At 52.1% G+C, this 16722-nt stretch overlaps 3 protein-coding genes across 6 annotated transcripts; 1 reads left to right on the top strand and 2 right to left on the bottom strand.

Moving 5' to 3' along the window:
* Nucleotides 1-2625: 2625 nt before the first annotated feature.
* On the bottom strand, nucleotides 2626-10524 carry NFKBID (NFKB inhibitor delta). Of its 3 annotated transcripts, XM_055410932.2 has the most exons (11): nucleotides 10365-10524; nucleotides 8864-8964; nucleotides 8624-8684; nucleotides 7583-7773; nucleotides 7396-7501; nucleotides 7130-7276; nucleotides 6963-7014; nucleotides 6722-6870; nucleotides 4462-4578; nucleotides 4001-4165; nucleotides 2626-3287 (listed from the first exon to the last, which is right to left on the bottom strand). In XM_055410932.2, exons 3-11 carry the CDS (start codon nucleotides 8636-8638, stop codon nucleotides 3234-3236), a joined length of 996 nt encoding a protein of 331 aa, XP_055266907.1. In that variant the 5' UTR covers nucleotides 8639-8684; nucleotides 8864-8964; nucleotides 10365-10524; the 3' UTR covers nucleotides 2626-3233. The 3 variants fall into 3 exon arrangements, with proteins under 3 accessions (XP_055266907.1, XP_055266908.1, XP_088686872.1); XM_055410933.2 differs by lacking the exon at nucleotides 10365-10524 and having other exon boundaries at nucleotides 8864-10057; XM_088830746.1 differs by lacking the exons at nucleotides 8624-8684; nucleotides 8864-8964; nucleotides 10365-10524 and adding an exon at nucleotides 8028-8160.
* A 1237-nt stretch (nucleotides 10525-11761) lies between these two features.
* On the top strand, nucleotides 11762-13229 carry HCST (hematopoietic cell signal transducer). Its single transcript, XM_055411001.2, has 4 exons — nucleotides 11762-11901; nucleotides 12288-12311; nucleotides 12720-12851; nucleotides 13080-13229. Exons 1-4 carry the CDS (start codon nucleotides 11859-11861, stop codon nucleotides 13118-13120), a joined length of 240 nt encoding a protein of 79 aa, XP_055266976.1. The 5' UTR covers nucleotides 11762-11858; the 3' UTR covers nucleotides 13121-13229.
* A 135-nt stretch (nucleotides 13230-13364) lies between these two features.
* On the bottom strand, nucleotides 13365-16264 carry TYROBP (transmembrane immune signaling adaptor TYROBP). 2 transcript variants are annotated; one of them, XM_055410983.2, is made up of 5 exons: nucleotides 16130-16264; nucleotides 15724-15750; nucleotides 15429-15563; nucleotides 15228-15274; nucleotides 13365-13600 (listed from the first exon to the last, which is right to left on the bottom strand). In XM_055410983.2, exons 1-5 carry the CDS (start codon nucleotides 16182-16184, stop codon nucleotides 13535-13537), a joined length of 330 nt encoding a protein of 109 aa, XP_055266958.1. In that variant the 5' UTR covers nucleotides 16185-16264; the 3' UTR covers nucleotides 13365-13534. The 2 variants fall into 2 exon arrangements, with proteins under 2 accessions (XP_055266958.1, XP_055266959.1); XM_055410984.2 differs by having other exon boundaries at nucleotides 15228-15271; nucleotides 16130-16263.
* Nucleotides 16265-16722: the final 458 nt, after the last annotated feature.

Here is a 16722-nt window from a genome sequence, read left to right as displayed (position 1 = left end):
TACTACAACTATCCTCATTAATAGATTAGGAAATGGAGGCAAAGAGACGTTTCATCACACTCTCAAGGTTGCCATCTAGGAAGCGTTGGAGCTAGAAATTCAACCCAGAAAACCTGGCTCCAGTGCCCACACTCTTGGCCATTTTGCTAACCTCCTGGCTAGCAAATCCTCCATGGATGTCCCATATGGTGTTCAGGTTGCTCACTGCAAAATTTCAAGTGGTACCATTGATCTCCTAGACATTGCAGATCGCGTTTTTACCACAGCTTCCCAGCAGATGGCAGTAATGTGTTGTGTCCCAATATCAGGATAGCACAATTTTCTGACAGACCGCTGAGGGAGCAGTATTTCTCTTTTTCCCAAAGGACCAATGAGCTCACCATGGTGAGCTCTACATATATATACATATAAATATAGGTTATGTATATTACATTTAGACGTGATAAGTATTGGGAGAAAGATGTCTACATGATGCAAGTTGGATACATTTCTGGAACTTCCCTGGTGGCCCAGTAGTTAAGACCCCGCACTTCCACTTCAGGGGGCAGGGGTTCGATCCCTGGTTGAAGAACTAAGATCCCACATACCTGGCAGTGTGGTCAAGAAAAAGAACCCAGTTAGAAACATCATGCTGATCTGGTTTTAACATCAGGTCAGAAATCTATAACTAGCACTACAAGCAGGGGAAACCTGCCTTTCCATTTTCACAGCCAAGGGTGATTAACAGGCTAACAATGGGTAAGGAGCTCTGAGCAGGTGGGATAGAAAATGAAAGGCCATTTTGCTCAATATGCTCAGTGCATGATTCCTTAAGAATATTTGCATTTTAATGGATATACTTAATTAGTTTAAAAACACTGTTTTATTGAAATTCCAGCAGGAAAAATAACTTTACTATTGCTTATTTGATGCTCTTGTGCCCCTAAGCCACTCTAATTTTCCCATTGAAAGCAATTTAATTCTTCTTTTAGTAAAGCAGTTTTCTTAGAGATATGTTGGGCTTCCCAGGTGGCTCACTGGTAAAGAATCTGCCTGCCAGGGCAGGAGACTCAAGAGAGGTGGGTTCAATCCTTGAGTAAGAAAGATTCCCTGGAGAAGAAAATGGCAACCCACTCCAGTATCCTTGCCTGGAAAATTCCATGGATGGAGGAACCTGATGGGCCAGAGTCCATAGGGTCGCAGTCGGACCCAACAGAGTGCACACAAACACACATACAGACATGTTATCATGTTAGTGGTGTGTGTGTGTGTGAATGTGTTTTGATACATGTTGGGATACATATATGTCAACAGAATCTAAGATACTATCAAAAATAAATACCATTATTTTGTGTACCACAAAGGAAAAATATGCTGACATTAAACTAGGTCACATAATTGACTATAAGATGAATTCCTATTAAGTTCTTCCTAGAATTGATGATATATGACATATTTCTATGAATTTTTCATGGGTCAGCTGCCAGTATGTGAGTTCATACAGGGGAGCACACACGCTGGTCCAAAGCAGCTGATGTGGGAGACTTGTGCCGGCCCCACCAATGACCCCACCTCCGTCTCCTTTGTCCTTAGGGGTACCCTCCTCCCCACAGATTCTGGGTTCGGCCACATGATGGACTTTGACCAGTGTGGTGTCAGCAAGCATGATGTGAGCAGGGGCTTGTTCTCTTGGAGCTATCATGTGAAGGGATCCTCCTACTCTCCTGGAGGGACCAGAGAGGGATGCTTGGTTCACTCTCAGGGGTTTCAGCCATCTTGACCGAAGTCTCAGACATATGAGTGCCACTGTCCAGCCCAAGCAGGCCTCCAGCTGTCTGCAGCCACACGAGTGACCAAAGCAAGACAGCAGAACTGCCCAGTTCAGCCCAGCCCAGAACGCAAAATCATGGCCAAAAAAAGTGGTGGTTGTTTTAAGCCTTAGGTCTTGGGGTAGACACTGGCCCGCACCCTCCAGTGTGCTTGGTTTGCTGTCCATGAGAGGCTCCAAGCAGTGGGGGCTGACATGGGTCAGAGGGCTTTCTGGAGGGATGAGACTGGAATGGAGGCCAGAGCAGAGGCTATGGGGCAGATATGAGAAGGGGGCATTGTGGAGGCCTTCTGTCTTTAGTTAAGGTTTCTCCAGAAGCAGAGGCTGAGGCAAGGATTTGAGGACATGATTACAGGGAAGGGCTGGAAAACACTGGCGGGGGAAGCAGGAAGTGACACAGAAAAGGGAAAAAGCTGCCACGAAAGGGCATGTTAGCAAGCCAGAACCACTGGGTAGAGAACTGGAGGTTCATCCCGTCAGGGAACTTTGAGAGCCTGTGTAGAACACGCACAGTCATCCCCACTGATGGGGTGGGCCTGGAGCATTTACATACCGTCTCCCTTCAGTCAGTCACTGGTTGAGGGTTACTGGAGTGGGAAGAGGCAAAGTGGGCACCAGTGGTCTGAGAAGGCCCACAGGCAAAGACTCACATGCTGGCCCTGGCAGTCAGACCACCAGGTGCTGAGCGGGGAGGGTGACAGGACGTGGACTTGGCCCCCCCGCAGGGTCTGCTACGACACCCCACCCAGACACGTTCACCCAAACACAGCTCCTCAGTTGCTTCCCTGCACCAATGATGAGCAATTAGATAGTAACAGTTCCAGTCCAGGTTGAGTTTAATCGGGAGTTTCAGAGAGGGGAGGGGATTCACTGGAAATACTGAGGTCTGGGACAGGGGCCTGGTTGAGTTCTGACTTCAAAGACCTAGGGGACTCTAACTTAGGAGAGTCCTTCCTATGTCTCAGGGTTAGGGACCTGAAGAGGGTGGGTCCTGGGGAGGTCACTGGGTCATCTTGGAGCTCTACTGGGATGGTACCAGAAGCTGTTTTGGGGGGTACTCCAAGTACCATGTAAAGGATTTATATCTGGGGTTCCAGATGTAAAGAACTGAGTTAGCGGGGGGACCCCAAAAGATACTGCTGGGGAAATGGTTGGGGGGGTCTAGGGTGTTTCACAGAAACAATCAAGGGGCCTCGATTTCACAGAAATCATCAAGGGGGCTCCTTGTGGGTGGGGGAGGGGTATCATACCACCCCAAATATTGGGGACTGTTTACCCCCTAGCAGCCATTTTGGGGTTTTAATGTAAGACCCCAAAGGCTGGACATTGTCCACATACATTATCACGGATTTGCAACATTAGCATACGCGGTTGTCCCACAGGACGGTGGGGACTGGAAAATCAGTCCAGGTTCTGGGTTTGCGTCCTAAGAGGACAGGCCTGGGGGTGCCACTCGGCTCCTCTTCAATAGCTGCCGGAGCTGTGGACAAGATAAGACAGGGCAGAAGTTTGAGAGGCTGCAGGGAGAGATGGGGCGGTGCATCCTGTGAAGTTGGGGGTTAGACAGAAGTGAGTCCAGTCAGATGGGTTTGAAGGTCAAACGTGTGGGAATGGGGGTGAAGCCTCGTGCACACAATGAATCAAGGCTCCTGAGCAAAGGTGTTGCTGACTGGGAGTTCCCACCTTGTGATAAGCATTGAGGACTGGGAGTCCAAGGGGAGAAGCTAGGAGTCAGAGTCACATTTGAGGGTCAGAAGTCTCACTCTGAGGTCAGGACTAAAAGTCAGGGGGCTGGAGGTTATCCTGGGGATCAAAGGTCACGCCTTAAGGTCAGGGCTCAGGGTTAAAAGTAGAGGTCATACTCTGAGGTCAGGGTTTAAATAGAGGTCAGGAGGAGTCACCTTATCAGGCAAGGGAGCAGACACTGAGGTCCAAGGTCACTTTTGTTTTTTGGCTGTGCTGCATGGCATGTAGGATCTTAGTTCCCAGACCAGGAATCAAATCCAAGCCCCTTGCAGTGGAAGTGGGAAGTCTTAACCACTGGACTGCCAGAGAAGTCCCTCAAGGTCCCATTTTGAAGTCAGGGTCGGAGAAGGGTCAAGGTCACCGTCTGAGACCATAAGTCACTCTCTAAAGTGAGGAATGGATGGGGTCAGAGGTTCACCCTGCAATAAGGGCTGGCTCAGTGCTCACCCCCTCGGGGCCCGGCCCAGGCCGTAGCAGGTGGACAGGCTGCTCGTTCTCCAGGTTGCGCAGTGTTGGATCTGCTCCAGCTGCCAGCAGGCGCCGCACAATGGCCTCCTGGGCTGGCCCAGGGGGCAGGGCGGCCGCCATGTGGAGGGCGGTGTTCCCATGGGCCTGGAGACAGTGAGGGGAGGATTGCTAAGGACACAGACTCAGTTGGCCTGGGCTCTCGACCTCACACTCTCTGTTCTGCCACGTTCGCGTCCCCGATGTTCCCTCTCATGTCCCAGAGCCCTGCTCCACACCACATTCCACACAGCCCTCTGTCTATGCCCAACACATGCCCCAGGTCTAGGTCCGCATCCTATACATCGTCCCCTCCAAAGCCACAGCCCACAGGAGCCCCAGAATCCAGCTGCCTGTCTCTGCCACATCTCACCCAATCTGCACATTCCAGCCCAGGCCCCTACCTTCATGTTGACAAAGGCCCGCAGGTCTCCCCGTGGCAGCGCCAGTAGCAGCTGAACCAGGGTCGGGTTAGCGGCCTGCACAGCCAAGTGCAGAACAGTCTTGTTGCTCTTAATCTCCTGTGGAGAGGGGAATGGCAGAGGTCAGGCCAGTCCTCATACCCAGGCCTCCAACCATGGAACCCAAAAGCCTTTAGAGACTCTGTTCCTCTTTCGCAAGCACCCATATGTGCATTATACAGTTGCATGCACTGTGCACTCTACAAGAATACCACATGTTAGAGGGTGCGATTCAGATCATGGAGCAGTGGTAAAGGCTTCTCCTGCCAATGCAGGAGACACAAGAGACATGGTTTCGATCCCTGGGTTGGGAAGATCCCCTGGAGGAGGAAATGGCAACAAACCCACTCCAGTATTCTTGCTGGGAAAATCCCACAGACAGAAGAGCCTTGCGGGCTACAGTCCATGGGCTTGTAAAGAGTTGGACACAACTGAGCAATTGAGCGAACACAAGCACACATTCAGATCATAAGCACCACTGAACTGTATATTCATTAAAACAGTTGTCCAGCCCAGGTATCATTGAGAAAAAGACTCCTTTTCTAGTCCTCCAAAGGAGCTCTCTGGATCTCTGGACTAGCAGCTGCCCTGGCCAGCCCACATTCTATTGAACTCAGTAAAATGCACCCACATCCCACATGGACTATTTTATCTATGAGGATGGGAGCTGAGAAGCATTTATCAGTGGACTACCTAAGCCTATATCTACTTCCACACTGAGGAGCTCTCTTCATATTTTGAAGCAAATAAATACATTTTCCACAATGAAACTTTATTATGTGCCTTCAAAGAATCCCTAATGATAATACACATGAAAAATTGTGTGTTTAGACATAGAAAACAAACTTATACTTACTAAAAGGGAAACAGGGTGGGGGAGGATAAATTAGGAGTTTGGGATTAGCAGAAACAAACTACTACATATAAAATAGACAAACAAAGTCCTACTGTGTAGGACTAGACTTAATATCCTGTAATAAACCATAATGGAAAAGAATATGAAATAGAATATGTACATATATATATATATATATATGTACAAATAAATCACTTTACTGTATACCTGAAACTAACACAACATTGTAAATCAACTATACTTCAATAAAAAATTTTTAAAAAAGGAAAAAAAAAAGGACATATCATTGCAATGTGTGGGCTTTATTTGGATCGTAGTTTTTTTAATGAAAAAATAAATGTATGTTACTGTGCTTGCATACTAAGTTGTGTCCAACTCTTTGTGACCCCCATGGACTACAGCCTGCCAGGCTCCTTTGTCCATGGGATTTTCCAGGCAAGAATACTGAAGTGGGTTGTCATTTCCTTCTTGAGGGGGATCTTCCCAACCCAGGGATCGAACACTTGTCTCCTGCTTGGCAGGCAGATTCTCTACTGCTGTGCCACCTGGGAAGCCCGTATGTTACTTTAGAACCAGACAAAAATTTGAACACAAGATATTATGAGATTGTAAACTTTTTTAAGGTGGAATAATGGTACTGAGGGTAAAAAGAATTCTTATCTTTTAAGACAAATATTTATGGGTAGAAAATTACCCATAAAATTATAAGCTTGGATTTACTTAAAAATAATACAAGGAAGTGAAGAAGCGAATGGGATAGGACTAGCTATGAGTTGTTGGTTATTTATGTTGGGTAGATGGAGTTAATTATATCAATATTATTTTCTGTACTTTATCTGTGTTCAAAGTTCTTTAACTAAAACAAAAAAAAAATCCAAAGCAATGAGTGGATGTGTAATTCTTTCAGCCAGCCTTTGAAGAAGCTACTGTCAGGAAGGAGGAGAACATATGTATTAAGAGCTGGATTCTAGGGTCAGGCCACCTGGGCTTGAATCCCCTCTCTGACACTTACAAGGTACAAGATTTTTGAGTCCTTGAGCCTTAGTTTCATTATCATTAAAATGGAGAAGGCAATAACAGCACACACATCAAAGCGTGTTTGTGAGGATTCAATTAGCGAATCAGTGAAACTCAAGTGTTTAATAACAGTTAAGTGCTTGATAAATATAAGCTAAGATCATTAATATTATTCCCAGTTGACAACTGGGGCACAGAGAAGTGAAGTAACATGTTTAAGTTCACACCACTGATAAGGGGCAAGTCAGCATTTATTTAGCCTTCTTGGACATTTAAGAGCTCCCATCCCACATGCCCTCCTGGGGGCTAGCTGTCCACTGCTCAGCTCACCTGGCTGGTGTGATCAGCACCCATGTGCAGCAACATCTTGACGCAAGCCAGCCTGTCCTGGGCCTGGGTACTCAGTACTGGGGGATATAGGTCAGGTGGGTGCATAGCCACGTTGAGGGCCAGGATGGCTGTGTGGAGTGGGGTGAGGCCTGCAGAGCAGAGACAGTGAGGACTCTACATCTGGAGCACTCTCCCGACCCAGCCCCACCTGCCACAACACCCTGCCCACCATTCAGCTTACCCTCAAAGTCTCTGGCTTCTATGTCAACTCGAACCCCTGAGTTAATTACAGCCTGGAGGAGAAGGCAAAAAAATGGCTTAAGAGTCTCTCCAGGCTATGTAGCCCTGAAAGTCAGGATCTAGGCAATCTAGCCTATCCCACTCATCCCACCTGCCAAACGGACATACCGAGAGGACTCTTGGGAGCCCATATGTAGCAGCCACATGTAAGACAGAACGTCCTTGATGGTCAGTGGCGTTGGGTTCCGCTCCCAGGTTCAGCAGATCCTCCACAATCAGGGGTTGGTTGGCAGCAGCAGCCACCAGAAGAGGGGTCTGCAGGTGTCAGGAAAGGTCAGTCTGGGCCCCCCCATCCCCTACCCTCTGAAAACCAGGGACCCAGGCCCCCAGCCTTTTTGTCCTCAAACCCAGGAGACCAAGCCTCCAGCCCTCACCTTGCCCTTATGCTCACGAATGTCCAGATGTCTGTATGCTTGGAGCATCTCAGCTGCAGCGTATGCTGCCCAGCGCAACCCCCGTGCCGCAAACAGGTGCAGGAGCCTGGGGACAGGTCGGGGGCAGCAATGAGCACAGCACCCCAGCTGAGCAGGGAGCCCGCAGACTCCACTCCCTTATACTCACGTGTCTCCCTCCTCATCCTGCGCCAGCAGCTTTTGGGGCCCCAGAGCCAGCATGTGAGCACGGGCAGTGTCCAGGGATGGTCCAGTGACCAAAGGAGGCATCTGTGGAGGTCCTGAGGGGAGCCCAGAAGCCCTCCAGGATCCTGCCTGTGGCAGGGAAGGGTCTGCATAGAGCCGAGTGTCCAGGGGGTCCTGAAGGGTACAGGGGGTGGGGAGAGTGAGTCAGCTGAGAATTCCCTTTTTCCACCACACACATATACATACAGAGTGCTAGGCAGGGTAGCTGGGTGTTCCATCTGCAGCCAGTAACCGTGGTCCTTTGGGCCTCAGTTTTGCCCATCAGAGGAATGGGCTCCTAACCCAGACATCTCAGAATGCTGTGCTGCATAAGGACAACTGAGCATCTCAGGGACCCTTCAGCATCCAGTTCCCATTATCAGTCTCACCTCCATCCCCAAGGGAAATGAACACGGCCGCCCTGGGTCCGAGGGTGAGTAGAAGTCAGGAGTCAGAAAACTTTCAGCAGCAGAAGCAGGATAAGAGTAGAGGCTATCCGTGTAGGCAGCATGCGAGTTGGGGTCCCAGTCTACAAAGCCAGTGGGGGGAGCCAGGCTGCCAAGTCCAGAACCCACAGTCTCCTGGTGTGCTGGGAAGTGAGTATGGCCTGTGTGTGAGAGGAGGAGCGGGGGCAGGCCCGGTTACCAGAGTCAGGGAAGTAGCAGCCCAGACAGGAGCTGAATGAGGGCCCAGCATCCCCAGGGTACAGAAAGCTAGTACTTCAGGGGCACCAAAGGGCTGGAGGTTTGGACTGTGGGGGCCTAAATGCCTGAACACTGAGTAAGTGAGGGCCTAGACTCCAGGCTGGGAGCCTGGGCCCCTGAAGGACTGACTACGTGCATAACTCCTGAGCTCCAGAGAATCTGGGAGATCAAACTTCTACCAAGTCTCAGCAAGAATGAGAGCCTAACACCTAAGTTCTGGAAAGTTCTAACAGCAGGGATGTTTGAGTCCCTGAGGGAACCAAGTAAGTTTCCAGACTTACCAGCTTCACCCTCATTCACAGATGAAGTCAGGGGCTGGGCCAGGGGAGGTGGGAACTGTCCCTGCAGAGGCCGAAACAAAAAGAAACATGGGGGAATTTATCCAGCAGACTTCTCGGCACCCATTCCCCACCTACAGGGCATCTAAGTCAGGACTACATCTCTCGTCAGGCCTGAGGGCCCTTGCCCACCAGGACATGGCCTCCTGGGAGTTATAGTTTACAGGGCGTCCTGAGGCTCACCTGTAGCCCACCGGCGTCTGGCTGCTGCTGGCGGCGCCTCTGTTCTTCTAGCAGCTTCTTCACCGTCTGTGACGGGCAATGGCTGCGCTCATTCCGGCTCACTGCGGGGTGAGGAGGGAGGGAAGTTATCAGGGGTCTTTAAGTCACCCAAGGGCGCGGGGGAGTGGATCTGAGCATCCTCCTCACCCTCCCGCGCGGAAAAAACTGGCATACTGCTGTCGCCTGAGAACTCCAAAGCCAATCTAAGATTTCGGGTGCGGCGCCGCAGCCGCCTCCGCCGTTTCCTTCCTTTTGCTCCGCACTTTCCCCTCTGACCCAACTTTCCACCAGCGTCGTGGAAACTGAGGAAGGGGGTGGCGGGCGCCCTCTGCAGCCCCCCTCCCTCTGACCGCCACTTCCGTGAAAAATCCCACCGCACCCCACCCCCAGATCTCCCAGTCCTGAGGAATTCGGGGGGATGCCGGGCTTCCCTTCACAGAGATGCACATCCAGGTTCCCAAATCTCTCTGCCCTTAGAAGCTGCCCTGATACTTTTCCTCGGGAAACCAGATATCCGAGCCCCAGCCCCTCTCCCTGAGGAACCACGAAGTCAACAGCCCCCTGGCTCTTCGGGGATCCAAAAGCTCGGACCTTGCCCCCTTCTTCAGACCCAGGAGTCCAAGCCCCACCCCACAGGAGCCTGGGAGACTCGCAACTGCTACCCCGGGACCCAGGAGTCCGGGCCTCAGCCTACTCCCCTCTAGGACCTAGGAGTCCCAGTTTCCAGACTCCTTCTTCACGCGACCCCAGAAGCCTGGGCCGTCGGCCCTCACCCAGTTCCGGCGGAAAAAGGGTTAAGCGCGGGAGGGCGGACTCGGAAACAGCCCAGACGCGACGAGCTGATGTCACGGCGCTCACGCAAGGGAATCTTCCACCTCCCTCTTCCTCTCTACCGCATACACCAGGTGTCCGGCTCCGAAACGCGATGCGTGGCCAAGCGTGGCGCTCGTGGAATCCCCGCACATGGGGAATTCCTGCTCAGCCCGGGGACCCGGGCCGGGTGGCGACTCGGGAAATCCCAGGATGGGGGCAGGGTCACGGACAGAGAGCATCCCTGCGGCCAAGCTTCGGACCTTGCCTATCCAGACCTTCGCCAATTTCAAACGCCCCCAAGGACTCAATCCAGCCTCTTTCTAGAGTATGGCGGCTGGGTCGCCAGCCCCTCCTCCTGGGACCCAGGCAGGGCTCGAGGCTTCCCAGCACTTTCACCCCCAGGACCTAAGACTCCGGATCCCCAGTCCTTTAGCTCTCCGGATTCGGAGCCCAGAATCCCAGTCGCTCCGGCATCACGACCCAGGACTCTGCACCCTCTGCCCCCTGCACACATTGGGTTCTCACTCTCAGCTTGATGCTAGACCCCTCACTCTTGATGTCCATCTCCGTCCCTCAGAACCTCAGGAGTCCGTTCCCTAGCCCCTCTCTTAGGGGCCGAGCGTACTTCACCTCCCCGACCACCAGTTACCTCGGGGATTCCGTGGTGCTGATTGCGGGCCCCCAGGGCCCCGGCCTCGGCGCTGCGCCAGCCTCGCTGCTTTCCCGCGGAGCCGCCGCCGGGTCCCCGATCTTGGACCCGGTCACCCCGCGAGTTTTTAAACGGAGATTCTGGCCCCGCCCAGTCCTGGGCAGGGCCCCACCCACAAGCCCGGGAGTCCCCGCGGTGCGCTCGAGCGAATCTAGTGTCTGAATGGGCGGAGCTCATTTTGAAGGCCCGACTCCGAAGTCTCCTGGGAAAGAGGAATTGGGAACCCTATCTTTGGTCTGAGGGAGAAGGTGCCTGGGGTGGCGCACTCCTGAAGTAGGAGGGAACTGGGGACCCGAGTTTCTGGATCTTTGTCCAAGTGGATGTTGGAGGCCTTGACTTCAAGGCCCTGGGCTGGTGGAGGGTGGGAAGACGCTGCCAGTAATACCAGGTCCAGGGAGAAGGGGGCTGGGGTTCTGGACTCCTTGGTCTCAAGGGAGGAAAGCTCTGTAGGTAAAAGTGATATAGGTGGATTCAAATCTCCCCTCTTCCCCACATCACCTTCTTTTTCAGAGGCCAGTTCTCATTTGTTCATTCGTCGTTAAAAATAATTTATTACTGCACGGGAGGCACTTTGCTGGGTTCTGTGGTGTAGCTGTGAACTAAGCAGGCAGGAATTCCCAGCCCTCAAGCAGACTGTCATTCCAGTGGGAGGCTCGTTTCTCAGTTCCCATCTTGGTGACCATGTAAATCACATTTCTCCCCTGCTTTCAAGACTGTGCTCTCCTGCTCCTTCCGTTTTCCTGCCTGTTTACTCCTCTTCACCCATTCTTGGTGTTGGGGGAGGTGGTGTTGCTCCTCTGTCTCGACTCACTTCCTTGATGATCTCATCCAGTCTTATGGCTTTAAATACCTTCCATGAGCCATCAGTCCCCAAATTTACATCTCCAGACCAGACATCCCATGAACTCAAAAGAGGCCGCTGTGGTCATTCGGCTACTCCACGGGGAGCTCTATCAGGCGTTTCCAACTCAGTTTGCCACACCTGGGCACTTATTCATCTAAACCTGCTTCCCCTCCTTTTCCATCCTGTCAAATGATTCTCTGTCCTTCTTCTTAGTTGCTCAGACCAGAATCCCTGGAGACCTGGATCCCTCTCATACACACTCATATCCACTCCATCAGCAAGTTTTGTCGTCTCTACTTTAAAAATCTTGCCAGAATCTCCCCAGTGCCCACACCCTGGTCTACCTGTCACGTCTCACCTGGACAATCATAGCAGCCTCCCTGGTCTCTCTGACACTCCCCCTGTTTGTCCCTGAAGGCAGTCAGAGGGATCCATCACCTCTCCCCCTCCCACACAGACACACAGGAAGCAGGTGGCCTTGTCACCAGCGGGTGACATCCGCTATTACTGCCTCTTCACTCCCCCATTGTTCCTCAGGACTTCTGTGGACCAAAGCCCTTTGAGAGGTCCCTTCCAGCCCCCAGCCCACCATGGTCCCGCCAGGCAACATCCTGTTCCTGCTTTTGCTCCCAGGTGAAGCCAGTGGTTACAGAGCTGGGGCGGGGGTTAGAGTTTTATGAACAGGACAGTTTGGGGTGGCATCTGAAGGGAGGGGTGCTGAGGGCGGGTCCTTCTCTCAGTGCCCTTTCCTTTCCAGAAATTAACTTCTGGGCCGATTCTTTGGGAAGGGAAACTGAATTTGGATGGCTGCCTGTCCATCCCCTTCTACTGCTGGGTCTCTGCCTCTACTTCTGATTTCCTGTCTCTCTCTGGGTCTCTGGGCACTCCCCTCCCACTTGGCCCCTCTTCTCATTTGATCTCTCTGGAGTGGAGGTTATTTCTCAGGGCATCTCCTTTCCCTGCACCCTGTTTTGAGAACCACCTCTGCCTACTGATCTGCCTTCTCTCTCCTTCCACAGTAGCTACAGCTCAGATGACTCCAGGTGAGAAATCAATACCCCCTCCCCTTCACAGCATCACTTCAGGTCCTGCTTCCATTCCTAAAGTGTGGCCTGTGAGTCCTGAATCTCACTTCTCATCCTCGAGTTGGAGCCACCAGGGGATCTGCAGCCCTCTCTGGGTCCCAACGTCACCATCCTCATCACCAAACTGAAGGCCCAACAATGCTCCAACCCTCCGACCTGTCTTCAGGGGTACTCACTGTGCCCAAAGCACAGTCCTGGGAGCTCTAGGATATCCCCAGCTTCTCTCTGAATCTCCATCACCCCTCTCCTTCCCCAGGAGTTCTGGGACACCCACCCCCAAAGGGATTTCCTTTGCATCATATGCCTGAAGCCCAGCCTTGAGTGTCTGGAACCCCCCTCAGCCGCCTTCTTGTCCCCACCCTTCAGGTTCCTGTTCCGGATGTGGGCCCCTCTCTCTGCCACTCCTGGCAGGCCTTGTGGCTGCGGATGCTGTTGTGTCACTGCTAATTGTGGTGGTGGTGTTTGTGTGTGCGCGCCTACGCAGCAGGCCCACCCAAGGTGAGAACAGGAACAGGGCTGGGCCTAAAGGGACAAGATGTCCCCAGGGAGGGGGTCCCCAGGGTGGGGGTCCCCCTTAGGCAAGCCCTCGAGGTTCCGGGGAAACCCTGGGGGCGGTGCTTGGGGGAACTCCTGAGAAAACCCCTGAGGCTGGGGGTCCCCAAGGAGGTAGAGGTGTGGGTGGGAGGTGGGTGGTCAGGCCTCATGTTTTCTCTCCCCCACCCCCAGAAGATAACAAAATCTACATCAACATGCCTGGCAGGGGTTGACTTCCCTGTAACTGCAAGTTTTGACTTCTGACCCTCTCATCCTGCATGTGGGTGGCAGCACAAGAAAATCCACCATTTTGGGGCTGGAATAAAGTCAAATTGAAATACCTCTAGTTCTAATTCTTTCTCAAAGAACCCAGGTTCCCAAAGGCTCCTTCTCATTTTTCTGTTTTCTGGGTCCTTGATCCCCCCAGAACTCCATATATCCCTACCCCTCAGCCCAGGGATCTGGAATAACTCAGCATTGTTTGTGTGCTCCAATGTTTATTCGGGGGCAGTAGTGGGGAGAAGTCTGACATCTCATGGAGGCCAGTCTGTGGATCTGTGTCTTGATGGGATTAGGAGTAGAGTGCTGAGCAGGCATCAGGAATAACTGGATCCAGGCATCAGGTTGTTGACTGCCCTGCTTTGGACTCATTTGTAATACGGCCTCTGTGTGTTGAGGTCGCTGTAGACATCTGTCCTCTGGCCTTGGAGCTCCTAAGGGATGGACAGGGTGTGAAAGGACCACCAGGGTATGGACAAAATAAACTGAAAATCTAGCTTTCTCCCAGGGGCTGGCAAGACCCCTGGCAGCTTGTTCAACTTTGTAGCCATGAAAGAGATCTGGATTTTATTCAAGGGCATTCAATGTTCCCCTCTTCCCTCTCCCTCACCATTATGCCCCAGGCAAGGGGCCTTTGGGTGTGCTCGTCTCTCTGCCTGGAACACCAGTCCCCCAGATATTCCCATGGGAGGTTCCTTCTTCCCCTTCTAGTCTCAGCTCATGGCATTTTCTCAGAGAGGCATTTCTTTTTTCCTTTGACCACATGGCATGTGGAATCCTAGTGCCCTGAGACCAGAGATCAAACCTGGGCCCCCTCCACTGGAAGCACAGAGTCTTAACCACTGGACCACCAGGGAATTCCCTGAGAGGCACTTCTTGATTTCCTCATCTCTAGTTTCTCCTCCTCACACCGCAGTCATTGTCACATCAATCTGCTTTATTTTCTTCACACTGCCTCCCCAAGTGATCTTGTTAATTTGCTTCAAGACTGTATCCCCAACTAGGATGTAAGTTCACCAGCATCTAGCCTAAATAGGCCCTCAACAAATTCCACCAAAGGAATGAATAAATTGGGGCTTTGCCCTAAAATGTCACTGCCTCCCAGTAACTGGAAATCCCCTTGAGTCTTCTGGTCCTCATGGAGCCAAACTTGAGATTCTTATACTTTATAGAGAGACGTTCAAGCCACAAGTGGGACAAACCAGAGCTGGTTGCAGACAAGTAAAACAGACTTCACAGAGCAGGGTTCACAGTGGGGGTGGGGTAAGGGTCTGTCGCCCCAAGATGCCCACCTCAGATAGAATCCCTAAAATCACATACAAATGCCTGATCTGGGAGTTCATCTTTCTGGAGAGGGTCTGTTTGTCTTCCATTAAATTCTCAGAGGAACTCATGACCCCGTAAAGGGTTAAGAATAAAACTGACAGGGGGTGGAAGATAGAAAGATGACCTTTGCATCGTGGTTCTTAGTTGTGGCCTGTGGGATCTGGTTCCCTAACCAGGGATTGAACCTGAGCTCCCTACATTGGGAGCACGGAGTCTCAGCCATTGGACCGCCAGGGAAGTCCCTGTATCATAGTTCTTAAGGAGGGTTTCAAGGATACTTGCACTGCCTGTAGATTATATGCACAATTTTATATTTTTCGTATGGATTTTTCTGAGGAGTCTCTGGCTTTTGTCAGTTTCTCAAAAGGAGACAAGATCTGCTCCCTGCCCCCCACTATTAATTCTAAAACTCCTCATTTTAAAGTTACCAAATTAGGGTTGAATTATATCCTCTGCGGAGGACTTCTCTGAGAAATCAGCATGTCCTGGGCTGGGCTTTTCCTGCCTTCTGGCTGAGCAAACCATCTCTGAATTTCCCCTCCGTACATTTTAAACTGAACGTAAGGTCATGATTGATCACTGAAAGCAGTTTTGGACACTTCATCTTCAATGTTTGAGGAGCTCCTGAGAAAGTGGCTTCAGGGTCTGGGTTCTGCAGGGACTGGGGGAGGGCCATTTCGGACAAACAACCACAGGGCCGGAGTGAGAGATGAGGCAAGAACTTGGTTTCCTTACCTGATAAGGCGACTCTGTCTCCGTGATGTGCTGTTTCCGGGTCCCTGCTTGGGGGTGGGGTGAGAATTGGGACTATTTTCTTGTTCCAAAGTCAGCCCCTCCATCACCTCCCTTTGGGTGGTTGTGACTTGGGAGCTTACCCTTCCCTTGTCAGGCAAGTCCTCAGAGTGTCCCAGGCCATCCCCAGCCAGCCCCACTCACCCTCCGCAGCCCCTCGCCCCTGAGGGACCAGCCGACCCAGGTAGTACACGGCCAGAGCGATGAGGAGGGTCAGCATCAGGTCCCCCAGCACGATCCCTGCCAGCATACCCGGGCTCACCGAGGAGCAGTTGCATTCTGGGAATGGATGTGGTACAAGAGTCAGGGGAGACCAGTGGGAGTGGAAATTGGGAGGAGGTGTCAGTCATCGGGGGGAGGTGTGGAGAGACTGGGGAAGGGTCCAGAGGTGGGGTGGTCTTTGGGAGGTAGGGCGGGGGATTGCAGGGTCTAGACCTACCACTCTGGGCCTGGACGAGGCTGAGACCTGAGGAGAGGGAAAGAAGGTAAACTGAAACACGGGGCTGTGACTGCGCGGTAGGCATAGAAGTTGGGGAGGGTGTCTCCTGATCCCTGGCGGGCACAAGAGGGACCTGGGGGCCGTCATCAAGGCCTCTGGACTGTGTTCCTTCTACATCGACTTGTCCTGTCGCAACACTCTTAGAGTCCCCTCCCTCTGCTTCTCCCCGAGGCTAAATCTTGGGGCGGGTGAGGGCTCAGGCTCTGGGAGAGACTCATAGGGTTTGGGGGGCTGGGGATCTGCTGCAGTCCCAACACTCCCCTGCCCCACTTCGATTCTCTCTTTCCCCCCAGCTCCCTGCCCCGCCCCGTGCTGAGCCCAGAAGCTACAGAAGCCCCCAACTCACCACCCACAGTCAGAAGGAGAGATAGGAGCCTGTCGGAGGGTCTCAGGCCCCCCATGATGCAGGCAACGCTGCTGGACACCACAGTCCAAGGCGGGTGGGATGTGGCGTAGTGTCCAACCAAGTAAAGGAGGAAGTCTGAGGAGGGTGGTGGCAGGAGGGAGGAGGGGACGATGGGGGAGGAGGAACAGAGACAGACAGACATCACCAAAGAGAGTCAGGCCCAGACACCCCAGGCTGCAGCCTCCAGTGGTTAGAATGAAGGGCGATGGGTGCATGTGTCCATTCAACCTTCACCCCAAGACAGAGGTCCACCATCATTGTCACAGGAGGGTCTCTGGCTGACTGTGATTGGAGCTAATCTCTGCCTCTTCCTGGCTGGACAACCCTGGGCAAGTCACTCAACCTCTCTGGGCCTCAGTTTCCTCACCTGTAAAACAAGGAGTAAAATAGTACCTACTTTGAAGGATGTTGTGGGGGTCAAATGAATTTGTATCTCTAGAACAGGGTCTGACCCTTGTCAGCTTTTTATAAGCACCACTTATATTTATTTGACAATAAGAACCTTGTAATGTTCATAGGATATTAAAAGAGAC

Source organism: Moschus berezovskii, chromosome 22 (assembly GCF_049115385.1).
Source record: "Moschus berezovskii isolate FMDL1 chromosome 22, NW_MosBer_1.0, whole genome shotgun sequence".
Taxonomy (NCBI): Eukaryota; Metazoa; Chordata; class Mammalia; order Artiodactyla; family Moschidae; genus Moschus; species Moschus berezovskii.
The sequence above is the reverse complement of the archived record's forward strand: the minus strand, read 5'-3'. Positions and strand labels throughout refer to the sequence as shown.

Bases quoted from the DNA above. Each gene is read 5' to 3' on its own strand.
- NFKBID (XM_055410932.2), bottom strand. The intron at 7,277-7,395 runs GTGAGGGCTGGA...TGACACCTGCAG, and splicing joins TTCGTGAGCATAAGGGCAAG to ACCCCTCTTCTGGTGGCTGC. The intron at 4,166-4,461 runs GTAGGGGCCTGG...CACTGTCTCCAG, and splicing joins GGGCCTTTGTCAACATGAAG to GCCCATGGGAACACCGCCCT.
- TYROBP (XM_055410983.2), bottom strand. From the start codon at position 16,184: ATGGGGGGCCTGAGACCCTCCGACAGGCTCCTATCTCTCCTTCTGACT. The intron at 15,751-16,129 runs GTGAGTTGGGGG...CCCTCTCCTCAG, and splicing joins TCTCCTTCTGACTGTGGGTG to GTCTCAGCCTCGTCCAGGCC. The intron at 15,275-15,428 runs GTGAGTGGGGCT...CCCACCCCCAAG, and splicing joins GGGGCGAGGGGCTGCGGAGG to CAGGGACCCGGAAACAGCAC.
- HCST (XM_055411001.2), top strand. From the start codon at position 11,859: ATGGTCCCGCCAGGCAACATCCTGTTCCTGCTTTTGCTCCCAG. The intron at 11,902-12,287 runs GTGAAGCCAGTG...CTCCTTCCACAG, and splicing joins GTTCCTGCTTTTGCTCCCAG to TAGCTACAGCTCAGATGACT. The intron at 12,852-13,079 runs GTGAGAACAGGA...CCCCACCCCCAG, and splicing joins ACGCAGCAGGCCCACCCAAG to AAGATAACAAAATCTACATC.